At 42.4% G+C, this 23,507-nt stretch overlaps 1 protein-coding gene across 2 annotated transcripts in view; it reads right to left on the bottom strand.

The window, feature by feature from the left end:
- The window catches only part of PTP4A2 (protein tyrosine phosphatase 4A2), a 30,604-nt gene extending 7,421 nt beyond the window's left edge, over nt 1–23,183 (bottom strand). The window contains exons 1-3 of one of the 2 annotated variants that reach the window (XM_051832147.2): nt 22,798–23,183; nt 5,558–6,304; nt 3,412–3,504 (exon numbers count right to left, since the gene is read on the bottom strand). In XM_051832147.2, the coding sequence (XP_051688107.1) occupies nt 3,412–3,504; nt 5,558–5,653 (189 nt within the window). In that variant the 5' untranslated portion in view covers nt 5,654–6,304; nt 22,798–23,183. Of the gene's footprint in view, nt 1–3,411; nt 3,505–5,557; nt 6,305–22,624; nt 22,739–22,797 lie in introns of those variants that run through there. The other variant, XM_051832148.2, reaches the window with a different exon arrangement.
- Between the last annotated feature and the right edge of the window lie 324 nt (nt 23,184–23,507).

The following is a 23,507-nucleotide window of genomic DNA, read 5'->3' as shown; positions in this document are numbered from 1 at the left end:
GATGTAAACAAGCATTTAAAGACTAATCTGTCTTTCAAATAAATAAACAAAAAAGAACTAAGTTACCTAAGGGGAAACTTGTGTCTAGAAAAAGGAAATTCCAAGCTTAATATTCAATATCTTTGTTTTTTCCAGGCTTAAGTTAGACTTTTAATTTTATCTGATCACAGGTATTTAAAACAAAAACCTAAATGTAAAGCTCTTGCAATAAATCTTAGAACTATTAAACTAGTTCAAGTTCTTTACTTCATTTCTATTCTATGAAAACGTCTGCTAAAATTACTGATTCAAACAGACTATGCTCAATCCATTCAAACAGACTATGGTCAATCCAAAGTCATTTTCTTACCCTACCATCTGTCAAAACAAGCTGATTTCTCAACTATCCTTTGAAGAACATACTCAATACAGGGAAATGAACTTACATTCAGCTTAATTTAAGAATTTCAAGTTTTGTTTTCATTTTTTTTCTAAACACAAGGCTGCCATTGAACAAATGTTTATACTTATCTCCAGTAATTTCCAACCAGCTATTTAGAAAGGGGAATGCAAATTATCATCATACCATACTATTAAAACATTTTTTACATGTATTTATCTGAAAGGCAGAAAGAGCAAGGGGACAGAGACAGAGACCACATACAGAGACAGAGAGAGAGACAGAGAGAGATAGAGAGATCTTCTATCTACTAGTTCTCTCCCTAAATGCCCATGAACAGCTGGGGCTGGGCTGGACCAAAGGATGAGGCTTGGAATTCAATCCAGGCCACCATTCACTGCTTCCCAGGCACATCAGCAGGAAGCTGGATCAGAAGAGGAGCAGTCCGGACTTGAACGGCACTCTGATACAGGGTGCAGCTGTCCCAAGCAACGGCTTAACCCAGTGCTCCGCAGATTCATTTATTTGAAAGGCAGAGTTAGAGAGAGAGAGGGAGAGAGATGGAATGTGGGAAGGAGGGAGAAGAGGGAGAGAGGGAAGGAGAAAGGGAGAGAGGGGGTAAGGGGAAGAAAGGGAGGGAGGAGAGATAGAGATCTCTCATTTGCTGGTTACTCCCCAAATGGCCCTAATAGCTGGAGCTGGGCCAGTCTGAAGCCAGCAGCCAAGCCAGGAGCTTTCTCTCGATCTCCCACATGGATGCAGGGGCCCAGGCACTTGGGCCATCCCCCACTGCCTTCCCAGGTACATTAGCAGGGAGCTGGATCAGAAGTGGAGTAGCCAGGACCCAAACCAGCACCCATATGGGACGGCAGCCTCACAGAGGCAGCTTAACCTGCTATGCCGCAGTGCTGATCTCCACAATGCCCTATTAAAACATTTTTTAAAACCATGGCTGACTATTTAGCTTTTGTGTTTTCACCAAAATGAAGGTGAAGATTTACAAATCAAGTATGACATAATTGTCTTACCAATAGGCTATTTATTCCCCTTGTATAAACTGCCTTTCCAACAAATGACCAACGTAATAAAGACTACAGTTCTACCCCCTCAATCAGTAGGGAGCGAGGACTGGGTATATGGCACAGTAGGTTAAGCTGTAATGTCAGCACCCTATATCAGCAACGGTTCTAGTTCCCTTCCAGCTCCCTGCTAAACCACCTGGGAAAGCAGTGGAGGATGGCCCAAACACCTGGGCCTGATACCCATGGGAGAGACTCATATGGAGTTCTCAGGTTCCTGGCTTCAGTCTAGCCCAGTCCTGGCTGTTGCAACCACTTGGGGAATGAATCTGTAGAAGCAAGATCTGTCTCTGCTCCTTCCTCTTTCTCTGAAGGTATAAAATCTAACTAATCTGAGGCTCCTGTTTTCTGTAATGAAACAGTATATTTAAGCTGATGAAGAGGAATTTAATTTATAATAATCCCAAACACTTTTGTGCTCTAATTATGAAAAAACTTAATCACACAAAACCTCCTCAGTAACCTACCAAAAAACACCCGCACCTATGCTGATTACTCTAGAGCAAGATGCCTTCTTCCTCTCCTTATTCCCCTCTCCCACCTTACCGACCCCTACAAGTCATCCATAAAATCTTATACTTGGAAAGTGGCAAGGAGTATTTCTATTTGTGACTTAAGAATATCAAATGAAAACTACTTCCAGCTATGTTCAAACTAGTAGCCTAGAAACAAAATGTAAACAAACATTAACTTCATAAACACAAATGCAGACCTCTTTTTTTAATTTTTTTTTAAGATTTACTCTATTTATTTTGAAGGTAGTTATACAGTAGGGTGGGGGAGAGAAAGAGATCTTTGATTCACTGGCTCATTCCCCAGATGGCTACAATGGACATGGCTGGGCCAGAACGAAGCCAGGAGCTAGGAGTTTCATCCAGGTCTCTCACATGGGTGACAGGTGCCCGAGCACTTGGGCCACCCTCCGCTGCTTTCCTAGACACATCAGCAGGGAGCTGGATCGAAAGTGGAGCAGCTAGGACTAGAACCAGCACCATATGGGATGCTGGCATTGCAGGCAGCAACCCAAACTCTTGATACAATGCTGCCCCACACCCCTAATTTTTGTTTATTTTCACAGAGACACACAGACAGACAGACAGAGATGTTCTATCTACCGGTATACTTCCCAAATGCCAATAACAGCCAAGGCTGGGCCAGGCCACAGCCAGGAGCCTGGAACTCCATTCAGGGTTCCCAGGTAGTGGGGTAGGGACCCAACTATTTGAGCCATCACTGCTACCTTCCTAGGGTCCACATTAGCAGTAAGCTGTAAACTATCAGGAGTCCAACCAGGAACTCCAATATAGTATGCAGGTATCCCAAGCAGCTTTTTAAAAATGTATTTATTAATTACTTTGAAAGGCAGAGGAACAGACAGGGAGAGACAGACAGAGATCATCCATCCACTGGTTCATTCCCCAAATGGCCACAACAGCCAGGACTGGGCTAGGCTGAAGCTAGGACCAGGAACTCCATCCTGGTCTTGAACATGGGTGCAGCCCAAGTACTTAGGCCATTTTCTGCCTTCTCAGGCACATTAGCAGGAAGCTGGATATGAAGTAGAACAGCAGGGACTTAATTCAGCACTCTGATATGGGATGCCAGCATCATAAACCATAGCTCAACCCACTACCATCACAATGCCAGCCCCTTCAAGTAGCATATAAACTGCTTCACTGTGCCAAACACCTGCCCTGAGATTTTCATGTTCTTGAAATAAATGTGTATTATACTTTACTTCTTATTTGTTAAAAATACTCTGCATTTGTAGATTTTTAAGGGCATAAATAACAAAACTGCCAATGTAATAATCCAAAGGAATCAAAAGATTGTTCTCAATACTGTATCTCCTATCATAAGTTTAAAAAGGCAAAACTACTCAAGTGACCCAGTATAAATATCTAGGTTTGAAAGGTCCATTTGTAGTGAAAAATTAAAACACTACACACTCACTAGAACGTGGATTCCTTCTTTTTCAACTGGAGCTTTATCATATGTGGCATCACACACTCGAACCAAAGTTGTCACTCCATACTTCTTAAGTTCCTTTAAAAAAAAAAAAAAAAAACCTGTAAGTGAACTTGCTTTTGGACACTGCAACCAAAGCTTTAAATGTAGTATTATAAATTTAAACAATAAGATATTGTTCCCAGACAATGATCAGAATCATTCTCATTGTGCAAACATATACAACAGACACTCTGCCCTCTCAGTGGGAATACAAGCCTCTTCTTTCTCAACAGCAACTTGGTAGCCTAACACAAAACCTTCAAAAGTTCATACATTTGACCTAGAAATTGTATTTGGAGGAATCTATACAAAGGAAAATGCTAAGGATATAAATGAAGATTTAAGTAGTAATACATTCACCACCGACGGTTTGGAATGGTGAAAAAGCAGAACATGAATAGTTCAAAAACATCACTTCTAGGCCTTTTGGCCAAGATCAAGTGTAACAGCTCAAAAGCAAGAGAATGGTTCAAGGAAGTATGGTACGTGCATACAGTGAATTATGTAACAGCTATGAAAATAACACCAAGGAGGATGGGGAAAGATTTAGGAAATATATAGTGTGATCCTAACTCTATATTCATATATGGAAAGGGAAGTCTAGAAAGTAGATATTAATAGTTAAGTTTTAAATTGTCTTTTAGTTTATCTGTATCTTGTAATGCTTATGTAATAAGCACACTGCATTTTTTAATTTAAAGAAATAAAATTTTGAAATTAAGGCAAAAGTAGTACTGTATTAAAAAAGCAGTTAATGCATAATTATAGCCAGAGCCTTGCTCCTTTAGAACCCTCCCTTCGGTGACTGCCTCACCCAATGACTACCTATCTCCAAGGGACTACCAAGAGCTTTCTATAGTTGCAGGACAGTGGCCTCTGCCACAGTTGGAGTCCATGGCCAAGGAATCCACAGGCTGAAAATAGTATCATGTAATTCAGTCAGGCTTCAAAGTGACTTACAATCTGAGGGCACACAGGCCTGGCGTTAACTTGTACACTGTGTATACAAAGTTTTAAGAAGCTCAGGGAAACAATAAACACACACAAGCAGGAATGGTGCTATCCTACAAGTGTCCATCATCCAGTTACCTAAACAGGAAAGTTGTTTTAATTGTTAAAGGACTCTTCACAGAAAGGCCTTACTATAACACAGACTCAAGGAAGTTGGAAGTATTATATTAAATTAGAAATTTTAAAAATGATTTTCAAAATACAGATAAAATCCATTACAATAAACTCCATAGTTGTTCTTCAAAAGGTTGAGATGGAATTTTTTTATGGTGTTTGTGATCTTAGCAAGTCAAAACCTCTTTTGGTTTCAGTTTTGCTATCTGCAAAATGAGAATCCTTAGGAGATTATCTAGCTTTCAGTCCACTCCAGAAATACATCAACAAAAACCACATTTAGACTGAACAACCTGGGAATGATTAAGAAGTTTACATTCAAATACTTGCTGAATTAACCAGAGATATCTCTACTATCAATTAAAAAAAAAGTAAAGCTCTAACACAAAAAAGTTATCTGTAACACCTTTCCTTCTCCTTAGTTTCTGGGCTCCTATATATGATAACTACTGTTGCTAAATATTTTGGGCGTGGTTTTCAAAGTGTTGGCACCTTTGAGGTATTAATAAAGGTTTTAGTGAGACAAACTACCAAATGGTTCTGAATCTCCACTTCCTCATATGTAACAAGGAAATAGTAATAGCATCTGTCCGTCCTTCATGAGGTTTGTGTATCTGTGACCTTAAGCAAACACTGCTTATTGCATCCTAGTCCTTATAATGCTGGATACCTATTGTTTTCAATTTATGTCAACTATTTTTATTGAAATAACAAATGAAGTAGAAAGGACACAAGAAAAAAACACAATACTAGATAACCACTAGTTTCCCCAAATTCCATAAATTGTCTTTCAAAAATCTGTTGTAACTAATTCAACCCAATTCAAATCAGGACTGATAGATTGATCATCTATACTCTAATCACTGAAATAAATGACTTTGTAAGAAGAGTTTTTTAAAATAATGGTGTTAATTTTTAATGGGGTTTTATCTATATATCAATGCAAACAGTACTACAATCTTACCTCTGTGAACTTATTGAGAGTAGCATTGGTAGGGTTGTGAGTTATCAGAAAACGCATGTTCTCATAGGAGATCTCCACAGGGGCTGGACGGTTCATTATGGCAAATAAAAAGTGTGAGCGTGCGTGTGTTGAGTGTGATGGGGAAAATGAAAAAAAAAATCAATAAATCTTGAAATGTTTCACAGCAGAAAACATTAAAAAGACCACTAAAATGCCTATTATCAATCAGTGTTTCCTCTATTCAACTTGTTTCTTATGAAGCTTCTCTCTTCAAGATAAGCAGAAGTATTCAGAATCCACTTGAATCCAGATTCAACTTGGGCCTCAATGTCTGCAGATGAATACCTTCGGACTCCAAAAAAAAACAAAAAAAAAACAAAAAAAAAAACAAAAACAAAAAACAAAACAAAACAAAAAACTCCAACTACATATAAAACTTAAGCAGCCTTTTCTACATTTAGGCACTAGTGAGACAAGTTAAAAGTGTAGATCGTTTTCCACTTTTGTTTACTTGATGCTTAATTTTACTGGAGTCATTAAAAGAAATATGCTTGCAATTAAAAAAAAAAAAAGCCAACTATTTTCTGAGGCCAGTCTCGGTGTCCAGAGTCTTCAAGGCAATGTTAATTATGGCACATAGAACCCCCAAGCTCACTTGTCAGCGAAAACGCTGTGCTGAGCCTGGCAGAAGTCTGCCCTCACGCTCAGAATCGCCATAAATGTGCAACGTATATTCCAACAAAAAACCTGGGGGAGAAAAGCACAAGTAAAATAATTGGAGGTTGATAACACAGCAAACACAATGTCTGAAGTCACGAATATGTTATGAACTCAAAGACATGAAATGTCACCAATTCTAAATGACTGCCATCTATGAAAAATAGGATATAAAGACTCAAAAGTATATCATTTTGTTTTCTCAATCTGGGCTCAATGAAACCCTCCCTCCCCCTTTTTTTTGTAAAGTTCACAACAATCCCCTTATTTTATCACTTTGATGGTTAGGCCGTTTACACACACACACACACACACACACAAACACACACACTTTGCTTACAATGAGGCATATCTGTAAACAGATGGATATATACCAAAATTCCAGTTTGAAGTCTTTCTACTGAAACTATAAGCAATGGCACCCAATGACAGTAGCTCATAAAGCACTTTCAAAAAAAAAAAAAAAAAAACTACTTCCTTTTTCATACAACTCTGAGGTTGTTAGTACACAAGGAAACAAAACCAGAGAAGTGACTTGTCTAAGGTCACAAAGTAAATTAGCTGAACTCAAATACAAACAGAAGTCTTCCGGTCCCATGTTTTTTCCAATGCACCATAATGCCTGCTGACTCAACTAACGTTTAATCCCATCCTCTCATTTCCAGTCCAGTTTACTCTACTACTATTTCTCACATCACTGCCTCAAGAGAAGAAATCATCTGAAGGTCACTGATTCACACAGCATTCTCTTCCCCAAATATTAATCCTTAACAACAAACAAAAAAAAAAAAAAGAGAGAGAGAGAGAGAGAAAAGAGAAGCTGTAGAATTTTTAATATTTTAGGCTTGCTGCTTTGAAACACAGTAGGGTTAAGGCAATTCCAGCAGCTTTAACCTGCTGCATCACAGCACCAGCCCCTCAAATAAATTTTTTAAAAATGCAATGGGGGCCAGCATTGTGTTGCTGGCATCCAATAAAGGCACTGGTTCAATTCCAACTGCTCCACTTCTACATTCAAAACTAAGAAAAATATACACTACCATTCTTTCTTACTCATCATTCTAACTGTAACACCAGAACAGTCACCTGAAATTATGCAAGAAGGGGCTGGCGCTGTGGTGCAGTGGGTTAATGCCCTGGCCTGAAGCACTGGCATCCCATGTGAGCACCAGTTCTAGTCCCGGCTGCTCCACTTCCGATCCAGCTCTCTGCTGTGGCCTGGGATAGCAGTGGAGGATGGCCTAAGTCCTTGGGTCCCTGCACCCACGTGAGAAACCTGGAGGAAGTGCCTGGCTCCTGGCTTTGTATCACCGCAGTTCCAGCCATTGAGGCTAACTGGGGAGTGAACCATCAGATGGAAGACCTCTCTCTTCTCTCAGTGCAACAACTCTGACCCAAGTAAAAAATAAATATTTAAAAAACAAAACAAAAAAAAGAAATTATGCAAGAAAACACTTCATAGATCACTCCTTGTGCAGTCAAGGAATTTTAGAGCTAGGAGGAATGTAGAGAAAAATACTCTGACTTCTTTAAAAATAAAAATGTTTTGGATTCAAAAAGATTAAAATTACTTAACTAAGACCACACTGCTGGGGCCAGCACCGTGGCCCACTTGGTTAATCCTCTGCCTGCGGCGTCAGCATCCCATATGGGCGCCGGGTTCTAGTCCCAGTTGCTCCTCTTCCAGTCCAGCTCTCTGCTGTGGCCCGGGAAGTCAGTGGAGGATGGCCCAGATGCTTGGGCTCCTGCACCCACATGGGAGACCAGGAGGAAGTATCTGGCTCCTGGCTTTGGATTGGCATAGCTACAGCCATGGCAGCCATTTTGGGGGTGAACCAACGGAAGGAAGACCTCTCTCTCTGTCTAACTCTATCTGTCAAAACAAACAAACAAACAAACAAAAAACCACACTGCTAATTAATAGCAGATCAAGAACCCAGATCCCCCAACTCCTCATTTATTTTTCCCTTCAATTTTGGAGGTACCCACATATCTTTCAAGTTACAATCTTTTTTTCAAGTGTAACTTTTCTTCAAATATCTGCTTGCTCATCTGTAACTCCTTGACTTTGCTGGGGTAGGGGTGGGATTATTAAAGTACTCAAAGAACAATGGTTTTCATGCAGTGCAAAGTAAAACACAAGGAAATTCTAACCTGTTTGAATCCCTTTGGTTTTACAACGTTATCACTGCTAATGTGTGTCAGCTGAGTAAAGACGCTGAAAGACCTGCATTGTAATGACAGCCAGTCTTAAAAGGTTACAGCTCTAGCATTAAGTTTTTTTTAACTAGTCTCCAGTGTCTGTCTGCTAAGCAAACAGAACAAGTTCTAGCCCCTCATTTTGGAAGGACAATTTCCAGGGATAAGGATAATTCATGATTAGTTTTTCAATTCTTAATACTGAGAACCCCAACAAGGGAATTTCTGCAAAAAGAAACAGTATGTTCTATCAAAGTTAACAGATACAAGACAAAAGGAAGCTTCTGTTCCCTCCTCCTCCCCCATAGATCAACAGTAAAATTATCACATCTGTCAAAAGATAAACAAATGTTAACTCCAGTGACACACTTAAGAACGCAAGGCGAGGGGCGGGCATTGTGGTACAGTGGGTCACTGTCCGGAATGTCCCCATCATCTATCAGAGTACCTGGTTCAAGTCCCAGATACTCTGCTTCCAATTCAGCTCCCTACAAATGTGCCCGAGAGGCAAGTATGATTGCTCAAGTACTTGAGTCCCCCAGCCCATGTAGGAGATCCAAATGGAGTTCCTGGCCCCTGGCTTTGGCTCGGCCCAGCCCTGCCAGTTTCAAGCATTTGGGAAATGAAGCAGCAGATGGAAGATCTGTGTCACTCTGCCTTTCAAATAAAGAAATAAATCTCTTTTAAAAGAATGCAATCAGGGGCCAGTGTTGTGGCATGGCGGGTTAAGCTGCCACCTGCAGTGCCACATCCCATACAGGTACCAGTTCAAGTCTCAGCTGCTCCGCTTACAATTCAGCTCCCTGCTAATGCGCCTGGGAAAGCAGCAGGGGAAGATGGCCCAAGTGCCCTGACATCCGCATGTGAGACCTGAAGAAGATCCTGGCTTCCAGCTTCGGCCTTATCCAGCCCTGGCCTTTGCGGCCATTTAGGGAATGAACCAGCAGATGGAAGACACCTCTCCATCTCTCTCTCTCTCTCCCTCCCCCCTTCTCTCTGTGTCTCTGCCTTTCAAATAATTTTTTTTTAAATGCAAACCTATAAAAAAATCATAAACAACCAATCAGAGCTGGAGAGTAGTCAAAAGCTGCAAAGCCCCGTATTTTACATAAACTCAGCATCTGTACACCACACAGGAAACTTTCTCCTAACACTGTTTCTCCTGCACTTATTATGCTCTAACCTACTTAAGTAAAAACTGATTTACTTTAATTTACCAGGTGATGCAAGAGGCTAGTTTACCTGACATATAAGAGCAGTCCAATTCAATATGCATCCAAATATTCTCTCCAGCTTATAATCTTATCTTTTATAGAACCTAACTTTAAAGATGTTGGATTTGGGACATTTAATTTCCTAGGCAACATTCTAATTTTTAACAAAAGAATGTAACTTCTGAAAGATTATAAAGGACAGTGTATGACAGAGAAATCCTTTTAAATTAAGGAGGGGAAGGAGAGAGAGAAAGGAAAAAAGAACTAAGAGCAAGTAAGCAGAGACTGACCACACTGAGAAAGTACACTGTCAATAAGACCAAGTCAGTGGCACAGCAGAGACTATTGAACCCTTTGAGGAAGGATGCATTAGTTTAAATATCCAGTGTTAATCCTCTACCGCTAATATGTACCAAGATAGTCTAAAAACCAAAACACATGAAACAATATTCATTTACATTTAATCTTGATGATCATTTAATTCTTGACATGAAAAACTATGTAGGGATCAAAAAGAATAAAGCAGAAACATATGAACTGATATGGAAAACATAGCCAGAAGATTCTACTAAGTGAAAAACAAGTGCATGATCATACGAACATAAGATTTATCTTATTTGTTTGAAAGGCAGAGTTAGAGAGACACACAGACAGAGACAGAAAAGTATTCCATTCATTGGTTCACTCCGTAAACGGCCACAATGGCCAGGGCAGCACCAGGCCAAAGCCAGGAGCTTCATCTGGGTCTCCCACATAGGTGCAGGGGCCCAAGCCCGTGGGTCATGCTTCGCTGCTTTTCAGGCACACAGCAGGGAGCTAGATTGGAACCTGAGGAGTCAGGACTCAAATTGGCACTCCTATATGGGATGCCAGTGTTGTAAGCAACAGCTTAACCCACTGCACCACAATACCAACCATGGCAATTGTATTTCTAAATCCAAATACTGAGTACAGCAGTTTCAAAGGAATAGGAGAAGTTCATAAAAGCAGTTCCACTTCACACAATCAAATCTACTAGGCTTTTTTTTTTTTTAACTTTGCAAGATGTGGACCAAGATCAGTGTTTACCTTTTTTTTTTTTTTTTAAAGGATTAATTTTGTTTAGTTGAAAGGCAGAGTTACAAATCGAGAGGGACAGAGAGAGGCCGTCCATCCCCTGTGCACATGCCAAATGGCCATCACAGCCAGGGCTGGGCCAGTCTGAAGCCAGAAGCCAGAAGCCAGGAGCTTCCTCCAGGTCTCCCACTTGGGAAAAGGGAACCAAGCAATTAGGCCATCCTCCACTGCTTTCCCAGGCATATGAGGAGGGAGCCAGATTGGAAGTGGAGTGGAACCCAAATCAGTTCCCATATGGGAAGCTGGTGCTTATCCCGCTGTGCCACAATACTGGCCCCCTGGGCATTCTCTTAAAAATCCACTCCCATCAAGCTTTGCACTGAGAAATTATCTCTTTATAGTTCCAAATTAAACTAAGTGATCCAATACACCCTCCAATGTGAAGGGTCATGCCACCATTAATCAAATTAAAACAGTGCACTATATGGGGCCAGCACTGTGGCGTAGTGGGTAAAGCCGCCATCTGCAGTGCCAGCATCCCATGTGGGCACCAATTCAAGACCCGGCTGCTCCACTTCTGATCCAGCTCTCTGCTATAGCCTGGCAAAGCAGTAGAAGATGGCACAAGCCCTTGGGCCCCTGTACCAGTGTGGAACACCCGGAAGAAGCTCCTGGCTCCTGGCTTTCAATCAGCCCAGCTCTCTCCACTGCAGCCATTTGGGGTGAACCAGCAGATAGAAGCTTGCGCGCACTCTCTCTCTGCGTTTCAGCACACTGCAATATAAAGGCACAATAAAAGAATTCTAGATATGAGGAAATAAAATCTAAAAGCAAAGATCTGGGAAATAAGCACACATTTACTATTATTTTTCTGATGAGATTTTCTCATCACTTTCTACAGGATGCAAATTTGAGTCAGCATCATTTCAACAATCAGGTAACATGAAAGCATGATACTAAATACTCTGAGTAAAGACTAAAACCTGCAGTAATTTTTCCATAATACAAATCCATTTTACATCAATTAAGACAGGTAAACTTCCCATTAAAGACAAAAATCTAATCTATCAACAATAAAGAGCTAGGCATTTTCCTTATAAATGTCTATTAAGAATTTATCGGGGCACACATGGTGGAACAGTGGGTTAAGCTACCACTTGCAATATCGGCATCCCATATCAAAGCACCACTTTAAGTCCTAGCTGCTCTGCTTCCAATTTAACTCCCACTAAATGTGCCTGGGAAAGCAGCAGGTGACCCAACTGCTTAGGCCCCTGCCACCATGTGGCAGAATGGGATAGAATTCCCAGTTTCTGACTTCAGCCTTGGCCCAGTCCTAGCAGCCATTTGAGGAGTGAGCCACTGGATGGAAAGTTCTCTGCCTTTCAATAAATAAATAAATCTTAAAAAAAAAAAAAAAAAAAAAGTTTAGTGGTCGGGGTTCTGGCATAGCAGGTTAAGCCTCCGCCTGCAATACCAACACCCCACATGGGTTCCAGTCTGAGACCAGCTGCTCTACTTCTGATTTAGCTCCCTGCTAACGCACCTGGGAAAGCAGCAGCAGATGACCAAGTCCTTGAGCCCCTGCACTCACATGGGAGAAGTTCCGTTTGGGGAGTGAATGAGCAGATGGAAACTCCCACTCTCTCTCTCCTCCTCTCTTTGTAACTCTGCCTTTCAAATAAATAAAAACTAAATCTTTAAAAACTATTTTACCCGCTGTGGCATAGCAGGTAAAGCAGCTGCCTATGGCGCCAGCATCCTATATAGGCGTTGGTTCAAGCCCTGGGCTGCTCCACTTCTGATTCAGCTTCCTGCTAATGTACCTGGGAAAACAGCAAAAGATGGTCCAAGTGCTCGGGCTCCTGCACCCACGTGGGAGACCTGGAAGAAGCTCCTGGCTCCTGGCTTCGGATCGGCCCAGCTCCAGTCACTGAAGCCATTTATGGAATGAACCAGTGGATGGAGATCTCTTTCTCTGTCTCTCTCCCTCTCTCTGTAACTCTGCCTTTCAAATAAATAAATCTTTACAAAGAAAGTTTAATTCAAATATTTGTTGGACACATAACATGTGTCACATACTCTCACGGGTGCAACAAGAGCAGTAAAAAAAATTCCTATCAGGATAGCTATTACATTTCAGTGGGCAGAAAAAGACAAATGATATGTCACAGTCAAGGAGAAAAATCCAAGTAGAGGAATCAGTAGTGCCAGAGTGCCAGACAGGTAGGGGTATTCCAAGTTTGTTTGTTTGTTTGTTTGTTTTTAAAGATGTATTTATTATTTGAAAGGCAGAGTTACAGACAGGCAGAGGCAGAGACAGAGATCTTCCATACACTGGTTCACTCACCAGATGGCCGCAAAGGCCAGAGCTGCGCCAATCCAAAGCCAGGAGCATATTCCGGATCTCCTATGTGGCTGCAGTGGGCCCAAGGACTTGGGCCATCCTCTACTGCTTTCCCAGGCCATAGCAGAGAGCTGGATCAGAACTAGAGCAGCCAAGACTCTAACCTGTGCCCATATGGGATGCCAGCACTGCAGGAAACGGCTTTACCTGCTACGCCACAGCACTGGCCTTGGGATTCCAATTTTTAAAAAGGCTATCAGGAGGGGCCAGCACTGTGGCATTGTAGTAATCTAAGCCTCTGCCTGCATACGGGAAGCAGTTCATGTCCCAGCTACTCCTCTTCCAATGCAGCTCTGCTTATGGTCTGGGAACGCAGTAATGGATGGCCCAAGTGCTTGGGCTCCTGCACCTGCTAGGGAGACCCAGAAGAAGCTCCTGGCTTCACATGGGCCCAGCTCCAGCCATTGTGGCCATTTGGGGAGTGAACCAGCAGATGGCAGACCTCTCTCTGTCCTTAACTCTGCCTCTCAAATAAATTAACTAAATCTTTTTTAAAAAAATAAAGGCTATCAGGAAAAGGCTTCAGTAAAAAAGTGCTATTTTATCTAAGACGTGTGGGTTTGAGCCAAATACATATTTGGGGAGCATTTCAGGCAAGAGATTAGCTGTAGCAAAGGTCATGAAGTGGGGACATGCTTGAAGCTTCTAGGAACAACAGAGGACTGGTGCTCCTGGAACAGAGAGGATAAAAGAATGAACAGAGTCACAGAAAGAGGGGGAAAAAAAAGCTATAGGCCTCTATAGGGATTTGGTTTTTATTCAGAGAATGATATCTCTCTGAATGAAGCCACTGGAGGGTTTCATTCAAGAGTGACAATTTATGTTTTAAAATAATCACTCCAGCTGCCATGTGAAGACAGATTATACAGTGGTGAAAATGAAAGCAGGGAGATCCATCAGGAGCCTGTCACTACAATCCAGGAGAGAGAAGGGGAGCCTGGACCAAGGTAGTAGCAGTAAGGAAGATAAAGAGGTCAGTTTCAACATATACTCTGAGGTAGAACCCAAAAAGGAGTTTGTGAAAAAAGGAGTCAAGGCCCTGAATAACCATAAGAACTCAAGAAAGCCTAACTTAATATCCAGAGACTACTCAGACAACACTGTAAAATCCTTTCAACTATCAAAAAAGGAAAGTAGGGAAATTCTCCTGTAAAGCACTATGTATCTACTATTGTATTTTGACCATTTGAAGAAGAAAAAATGAATATTTGCAAACTGAAGAGAATTCACCTTTACTAATGAAATTCTCATCCTCTGGCTAACCGGTCTCAAACGGAAATTCTACTCATCTTCCATGACTTAACCCCAACTCACTGTCCTATAGCAGTAACAGCTTTACCTAGCCTCTGTGCTATCTACCTTTGTTCATCCCTCACTACTGCATTAGCAAACTAAAACTGAATACATCTGGCTCCTTGAAACTTTAAGACTCAAATTAGTATTAGTTTCCCTCTTCCTACTGACTATAATCCTAGAAGGCTGATATACAGGAATCTGATAAGATTCTACACAAATTAGGATTCAAAATATCTGTAAATAAGCTTTAGATAGCAAGATGCTTTTTTACTGAAAAAAAAAAGTTTCATAGTTACTTCCTTGGTTATTCCCACTATTCCACTTCCTCATTTAAGAAGGGAACTTGAGAATCAAGTTTCAGTACAGAAATCAATAATCAGTCCTATAAAAGGAAATCATGACCCTGACAGTGGGAAAATGTCTTAACACTTCAGAACCAGCAGAAGACACATGAGCTGTCTGCCACTCAAAAAGGAAAGGAAAGCAACTAACCAACAAACACACCTGTTTCCGAGAACAGTGACAGTTATTTAGAAGCGCTGTGGGGCCCTGTTCCCACCCAAATGAAAAGGGAGTGGTTTTCAAATTTGTGTGTACCCTGGTGATTAGCAGTTATCCTTTTCTAGTAATTTCTACCTCTACAAATAACTACAAGACAAAAACCACATGAAATACTTTCATGCCACACTTGAAAAAATTTACTTTGCAGTTCTGTGCTCCATTTTTCCTCTGAAGACTAACAATTGTCCAGATGGATCTCTTGCCAAAAAATGTTATTTTTTCCTTTTATAAATAAAATTCAAATTGAGATAACTTCACTATGGCCACTTTTCACTTTTTCTTGTAAAAAAGCTGAAATAATATTGGTACTAACATGAAAAACCCTAACAGCATAATCCTAATATTGGGCATTAATCTACTTGTTTTCAGTTAACTTTTTTAAAATTACATTCAACAGCTCTGTTAAACTGACTTTATTCACCCATACTTTCATTTTCAGTCAAAGGTATCATGGCTACCCTTGCTAACGGCTTTACAGTTAAAGACTTCATGCACATTTTAAGAACTCCCAAGCCTTTTTATTATAAAGTTTAAGCATTATTCTCTTCCTAAAGAATTGTGGTAACCTTTTTACACAACAAGAACTATTTACAATTAACTTGTTTTCCCATAAAATTAAATCTTAACATTTGTTTTTTCCCTTCCTTCCATCTTTCTTTACCAATCTCTAAAGGCTAAGTAATTTTCCTAGAGAACAATCTAAGGCAATCATGTGGTTTCCAGTATCACTGTACGTAACTTAAACCCAAGAACCACTGATTCAATTATTTCATGAATAAAAAAGTGTATTTGAGATTCTACACTCCAATTGTAATAAATTCAGTAATAAAAATCCAAAAGGACACCTGGATTCAGCCCATCAACACTGCTTTGAAATGTTTTCTGAGCTACATTAGAACAGTTAGAATGACTGTAACAGCTGCAAGTTCCCTGATGTTGCAAAACAGATACTCGGGAAAGGTTATTTGAATCACCTTTCAAAATAACCTACAGCACAGGAGCAGCATGCAAAGCAAAAACTTCAGGCTATTGTTAGCTCTATCTAAAATATACCATGTTTCAGAATTTAGCAGTTTATGGGTCAGCTTAACTCTTTCATTTCCTATTTTGTCAAATATATTGAACATATACAAAGGTCCTGCTGATATCCACCCAGACTGGGGAAAGGGAAGCTCTCCATGCACAGGGTTCAAAATAGAAACAACCCTAGATACATTTTGTCAGCATAAATTATTTTGTTTGAGCTCCAGAAATTTTTCTGCTGTTAGAGCATGTTGGTCCAAGTTTCTCCTAAAACTGAGTAACACTTCACTTCCTCTCCTAAACCTGCTTTTTAAAAGCCATCTCTCTGTGTACTGAACTAAATACAGTATAAACAAACAAGAATCCAAATCATTCTATTTAGAGCTGCTGGTGGCCTTGTAAAATACACCGTCCACCCACTAATTGTCCAATAATGGCTCGATATTTATTTTCACAAAACAGTAATATTCACAATCCTTAAAAACCATACAGTGAAAAGTAAATGTTAGGTATTCCATATAAACATGAAGTAAAAAAAAAATGGCAAAATGTCTATAATGTCAAGAGGTTATTATTCTTCACTACCTTATTAGTTCAACAGACTCATCTTCCTTTTCTTCCCAGTTAACACATGCAAAATTCAGTATTTATCCTCTTTTCCACATGCTGAGATGAGGGACAACATTCCACTTGTGAATGAGACTAAAATGCAGCATACATCCCATCTCAGAATAAGTATTTGCAGAACTCTGTGTGTACACCACACAAACACTACCCACAATCAAGCTCCAAGAATCAGCGAGAGCAAAAAAATACTTGACAGGAATTAAGTTTTTATATTAGTGCTATATTCTTTGAATATAAAATAAACACGAGTAGAACAAGGCAGGATTAAGATTTCTGAGGAAAAGTGAAACTTTTTATGACAAAACTGGCAGAAACAGTGAAGGGCCATGGTATATGACTTGAGAAAGGAGCTTCAGTCTTTGAGCAGGTAACTCTGGGTGTCCTTGACCTTGCTGAGAATTCCAAACCAATTCAAATGCACTAAGACCCTTCAGAGCCCTCTCCCAGACAGTGCCCAAATATTACTGTACTGGTGGACCTCTCTGAACTACTGAGCAGCTCCATCATTACCAAAAAGCTTACATTCTCTTTACTGAGTCCTACTTGATAAATGAATTATTTTTCCTAGCAAACATTATGAGTTTCACAAAATTCTACTGGTTGATGATCTCCAAAAGAAAATCCCATCTCGCCAGAAAAACTGAGTATAGCTTGATTTACAAAGACCTAAATTATTTATATTATTTCAACTAATCAACAAAAGGAAATTTTGCTTGGGGCTATACATGTGGAATGAAGAATGTTACCAGAATCTATTGTTTTTCCATCATATCCTTCTCAACTTGCTGACAAATCCTGCTGATGACTCATATCCTTCTGCACTATCCAGTCATTCTGTCCCCTTTTCACCGATAATGCAAAGTAGAAAACACATCAATTTGTTTTGCTACTAAAAACAATAGATATCAAATATGTACATAAAACCAATTTACAAACACTATGGTAGTACAACCTGGTGACTGTTTCCTGCAAAACAGTGCAGGGAAAAAAATCTTAACTGAAACCAATGGACAATTGGAAGCAGACTTAACAATGAATCTGAATTCTTGTCAAATGATACATTAGTGAAGAGCCAACATTTTTGACCACTGCAGAAATAAAAATATAAAGTAATTTATCCTATCTGCTAAAACAAATATATCATGTGTGCATTTTATGCCAAAAGAATTAACATCTTCTGAGAAGAATGAAATTTCAACCCAAAAATACTCTTTAAAGAAATCAAATACACCACTTTTCTAAAGGTAAAGACAGTTCTAATGTTCAAAATATTTTTTCAAATCAGATTCAACTAGCAAAGGGTCACAGAAGAGCATAGTCTTAAAATACTCTGCAGTTTAAAAAGTACAATGTAAATTTATATTCAAAAGACAACTTAGTTTCTAGGTCACTTACACTGGTGTAGATACCAGGTTAAAAGAACCTACGGGAAAGAACATCAGTGCAGGAAAGCAAAACACGTTTGTATTCAAGTCACCTAAAAATACCGTATCTTCAACTGCTCGTTTTCCTGGGAATGATTTTGGTGCCCTGTAAACCGACACTTTTAGAATAAATAATGCAGGAAAAGACAACCTTCAGGCAAGAGAAGGGTCATTTTCTCCTAAGTCCTGGTAACTCCAAAATGGGAAACTGTAGAAGCAGAGAGTGCTGTGCAGGTTCTTACATGGAGTAGTAGTGACAATTTCTGGTTCAACATAGACCTCTACCAATCTAAGGAGGAACACTTTTACATACAGTACCTACTTCAGATCCACAGCAATCCTATAAGGTTTACAGTCCCAGGAGAGTAGCCAGGCAGTCAACAGAGACTGTGAGTCAGTCACTCAAAGAAAAACTGAAGAAAATGACTAGACACATCTATACATAATAGTTCTGAAAGATGAAAATGGAGAGAAGACTTCTAATATCTCACGGTGTGATCACCATACCAACTCCACTTTAAGCATCGATCCCCATGTCTCAAACTAATTATAACTGGTGGCAGCCACTGTACTCATTTAAGTACTTTAAGCCTCAAGAAGGAAAAAAAAATTATTGCCATCTATTTACTGCTCTTTAACTTGGATTCTTAAAACTGGGATTCAACAATTGGTCTCTAAGTCAATTTCCTTATGTGCACAGTTGAAAGAATACCACTTACTCAAATTATCACCGGGTTTTAAATGGGATGATTCTCAAGAGATTGTTGAAATCTAGAGCCCTAAAGTTTAATACTGGACTGCACAAGCATCCCAAGACCACAAGATCTCTACTGCTACTCCTCTCATTAAACGTAACTAAGTCTACCATGTTAAAACTATGAATCTGATTTCTAGTTACTCAAAATCTGTAAAGAACCTCAACTTCTATCCAACAGTAGTACAGCTCATGAAACAGCATGCAAAGAAATCAACCTAAAAACAGGTTTCACTCTAACAAGTTTCACTCTTCCAAGAGCAACAGCTAAAAATTTATGTACTCCTCTTCTGCATTCTATTTGTTAATGCTTTCTCTAGAGGCCTCACTGGTTACAAACCCCACATTCTAACAAAAGGGAACAAAAAGTCAAATTCTGGGAAATAAATCCCTACTAAGTTTTAACTTTGTGCTTTAAAAGTCTAATATGTCCTATAATTACTATATAAGGAAATACTATCTGTAAAGGATAACATGCATACAAATAAAGATAATTCTTAAAAAAAAAAAATCTAGCCGGCGCCGTGGCTCAATAGGCTAATCCTCCACCTTGCGGCGCCGGCACACCGGGTTCTAGTCCCGGTTGGGGCGCCGGATTCTGTCCCGGTTGCCCCTCTTCCAGGCCAGCTCTCTGCTATGGCCAGGGAGTGCAGTGGAGGATGGCCCAGGTGCTTGGGCCCTGCACCCCATGGGAGACCAGGAAAAGCACCTGGCTCCTGGCTCCTGCCAGGATCAGCGCGGTGCGCCGGCTGCAGCGGCGGCCATTGGAGGGTGAACCAACGGCAAAAAGGAAGACCTTTCTCTCTCTCTCTCTCACTGTCCACTCTGCCTGTCAAAAAAAAAAAAAAAAAAAAAAAAAATCTAATTTACCTTGCTCACAATTCTTTCCAGGTAAACTACACATATGGGGCTTCCAGACTTTTTTTTTTTTAATGTTCAAAAGCATTCAAATTCAAACATTTACTCTTCCTTAGTGCCACCAAAGTTCAATGATGTTGTAAATGGCTTCTACCTATAAATCTGGTTGGTTCAAATTAAATATTACTTGACTGACTCATGGAGGGAGTGGTCTGACTTACGCTGTTCTGAGTCAGAAAACACCCGGTTCAGCAGTTCTGAACTATTTCTCACTTGTAAAGGTATTCTAGAATGCCAGCCTTTCCCAGCTACTAAGTATAACAATGAAACTGTTGCCTAAGTAGAAAAGTCTTGGTTGTAATACTCTTGAGCCCCTAGTTCAATTTATAATTAACAAAGTGCTTTCATATCCATCTTCTCACTTGCTCTTCACTTCTGATTTAAGAACCCGGGCACCTCAACAAACTTCAACAAAGTGACAACTTCTAGTTGACTCAGCTTCAATAACTACACTCTTCCCACTTTCCCAAAAACAAACAAACAAACAAAACATAAAAGGCTGCTGCATTTCTTTAATCAGACTCCCCTCTCCCAGACAGATCCCAGGTGCCTCATAAAAACCGTCTCAAAAGCACACACCCTGGGGCCCCAAGAGACTTTCAAGGTAGAATCTCCTCCCACATAAAAGCCTAACTTGGGCCCCTAAGAGCCTCAAGTCAGCATCTCCTAAATGATCTCCTTGCCTCCAGCCATTCAGTCTTCCGCACTGACTTCCACAGCTCTGCTGTCCACACCCTACCAGGTCACCATATGCAAAAGGCACCTCAGAGACACACAACCTACTGAGAGGGTGGTGCGGTGGGAAAATCAAGGGCTTTAGAGTCAGTCTTGAATTTTTAATCCAACTCCAATTTTTACTATCTCTATGACCTGGGATCAGTAACTTAACTTTTTTGAGTCTATCTCTTCCTGTCCTCACTCAAGTCCGTGGAGGAGGAAGGGGCAAGCAGAAGGTAGGGTCTTCACCGTATCCCCAGTGCCTTGCACATGGAAGCAACTCAAAGGTTCTCAGTGAGGATACCTACCACCTTTATTGTAGCTGAGAATTAAATGAGTGTATAAAAACCACCTGCAAAACAGTAGGCAGTTAATACCAATCCCTTCCTCCACCGAAGAATAACAGCAGTATTTACCAGTTCTGAGAGCAAAGCCTGGTAGTGACTGAGAAGGACACTCAAGAAAAACGTAACTCCTGACTTCCAATTACACGTCAATGATTTTGCCTGTAAATTTATTATGTCCACTATCAAAAGAACCACACTCTGCTCTACTTATCATACTGAAAGAATCCCAATTTTTAAGAGATGTCATTAACTCCTAAGATTACATCATTAAGTTGTAAAACCCCTATCAAGGTGCTCTTCATCAAGAATCCCAAGAATAAGGCAGCAAGTCCATGTCAGCGATTAGTCCATTCAACATGAAACTTAAAAAATGTTGGGACTGGCACTGTGGCCTAGTGGGTAAAAGCCGCTGCCTACAGTGCTGGCACCCCATATGGATGCCAATTTGAGTCCCAGCGCTCCACTTCTTATGCAGCTCTCTACTATGGCCTGGGAAAGCAGTGGAGGATGGCCAAGTGCTTGGGCCCCTGCACCAGCGTAGGAGACCCAGAAGTTTCTGGGTTCTGACAGGCCCAGCTCCCGCTATTGCGGCCATTTGGGGAGGGGACCAGCGGATGGAAGACACAGTTTCTGTTTCTCTCTCTCTCTCTGCTTCTGCCTTTAACTCTGCCTTTCAAATAAATAAATTAATTAAAAAAAAAAAAAAAGGTTTGGACCAGAATACTGACAAACTTCTCACCATCCTTACCGATACCCACACACCAGCAGTGATTCTGAAACTGTGACAGCGGGTCATTCTGATCCTTACCTTTTCTTTGCACATGTCAATGCCTAACTGCACTCACTTCCTGTGGGAAACTACCACGTGATAAAGAGCACGCAGCAAGGAAGTAGCATATTCTAACCCAGCACTGGTTGTAGTTTGGCGACCCCAAAACAGACAAGCATTTGCTCAACGCCTACAGCAATGCCGGAACTTTCTATGACATTTCTTGACAAATTCCAAGATAAAATACGAGCCTACAATTCCTCATCATTACTGTTACATTATTTCTTTAGAAGCTTCTCGCCAGAGGGTGCGAAAGAGTCATAACCTAAAGCACATTACTTCAACTTACCTAACCACCTTTCACATACAAAATCAGCAGTACCTCACACAAAAGTTTACGCTCTTGCCTACAGACAGGAGCGTAGGGTCAGGCTTGGGTGGGTCAACTCTCAAGAGTTCCCAGACTAGGATGGGATGGAAACCATAGCCTTGACAAATGTGTAAATTTATCTCGATGTCATGAATTGTGGGGGGAAAGTTTTAAAAAAAAGAACAAGTCACATCCTTTCTAGAAAGGAAAAGAACAACGTAGAGCTAGTCACCAGAGTAAGATTCTTATACCCCCTTCTCATACTGCAACCCAAAGACAAGATACTTCTGGAGAGAGCTCCCTAACCCGAGACCCCAGGGTGCAGCCACACAAAGACCAGGGAGCAGGGCCGGCTCTCGGCAGGACCCTCGCAGGCACACCCTCCCCTCTCCTCATCTGCCACTCACCTTCTCCCCAACACCGCACTGCTGGCCCCCCCATACGCTCAACTCCCGCCCCTACGAACAGGCGCCCCTCACTCCTAGTCTCCCCTCCACTCCTCCCCCCACTCCCTCATTTCCCCCCAACACACACACACACACACACACACACAGTGGCACTGCCCCCTCTGGCTCTCTCCCCGCACCCCCCTGGACACTCGGCCCTCGCCCCACGCGCGCGCACCCCACATTCTTCCACACACTCGCACGGCCTCGCCGCTCACGCACCCCAGCGCTCCACGCCGTCCGGCCGCGCTGCCCCCGCCCCCGGCCGGCCCGGCCCGGCCCTCCTTCCGGGGACGTGTCTCAGGCCTGCGCTAATGGCAGCGGCGCCTCCCGCCCTCCCCTTTCCCGAGGCCCCGGGCGCCGGCGCGGGGGCCGCCCGGGAGGGGCGCACTCACGCTGGCGAGCTGGGGACTGGGCATTGAAGTCCGGCGGCGGCGGGAGCGAGGAGGCAAGAGCCTCTCTCCTCAGTCACCTCGGCGGCGGCGGCGGCGGCGGTAGCGGTGGCGGCGGCGGCGACGACTCCCCCCCAGCCTCGGCGCGCGACACCCGGCCCGGCCCGGCGGCGGCGGCGGCGGCGCGTGTCCACGAGTCCGTCTTGCTGCTGCTGCTGCGGTCGCCGCTGCGTCCCCTGCTGCCGCCGCTGCCCCCGCTGCCGCCGCTGCCCTGTGGCGTCGCCTCGCGCCCCACACCCGACCGCCGCTGCCGCTCCAGCCGCTCCCGGACAGACGACGGTTACAGCCCGGCCGATCGCGCCGCCGCCACCACCGCTGCGCGCGCAGCCGGAACCAGCTCCCGCCACCGCCCCTCAGGGGGCGCTGCGGGGCGCGGCGCGCGCGGCCGCGGCCCGCCCCCCGCGCTCGCTGATTGGCTGGCCGGCCGGCTCGCGGGGCGGTTGGATCCGCCCACCTGCCCCGCGGGGCGCTGACCCACTGCCCTCGGTACCTCCCCCGCTCCTCCTCCTCGTGGTTCGTTCCGCTCCGCACTCCGGGTTACGGAAGACGCGTCCATGTGACCGGGGAGGGGGGGGAGTGACCGCCCTCCCACGCAGCGCCCCGCCCACCTGCACCTGGACTGGGGCGAGGGCTTGCGACCGCCCTGTGACCCG

The sequence above is a fragment of the Oryctolagus cuniculus genome, chromosome 7, assembly GCF_964237555.1.
Source record: "Oryctolagus cuniculus chromosome 7, mOryCun1.1, whole genome shotgun sequence".
Classification (NCBI taxonomy): domain Eukaryota; kingdom Metazoa; phylum Chordata; class Mammalia; order Lagomorpha; family Leporidae; genus Oryctolagus; species Oryctolagus cuniculus.
Note: the sequence above shows the minus strand (reverse complement) of the source record. Positions and strands in the feature narration are given on the sequence as shown.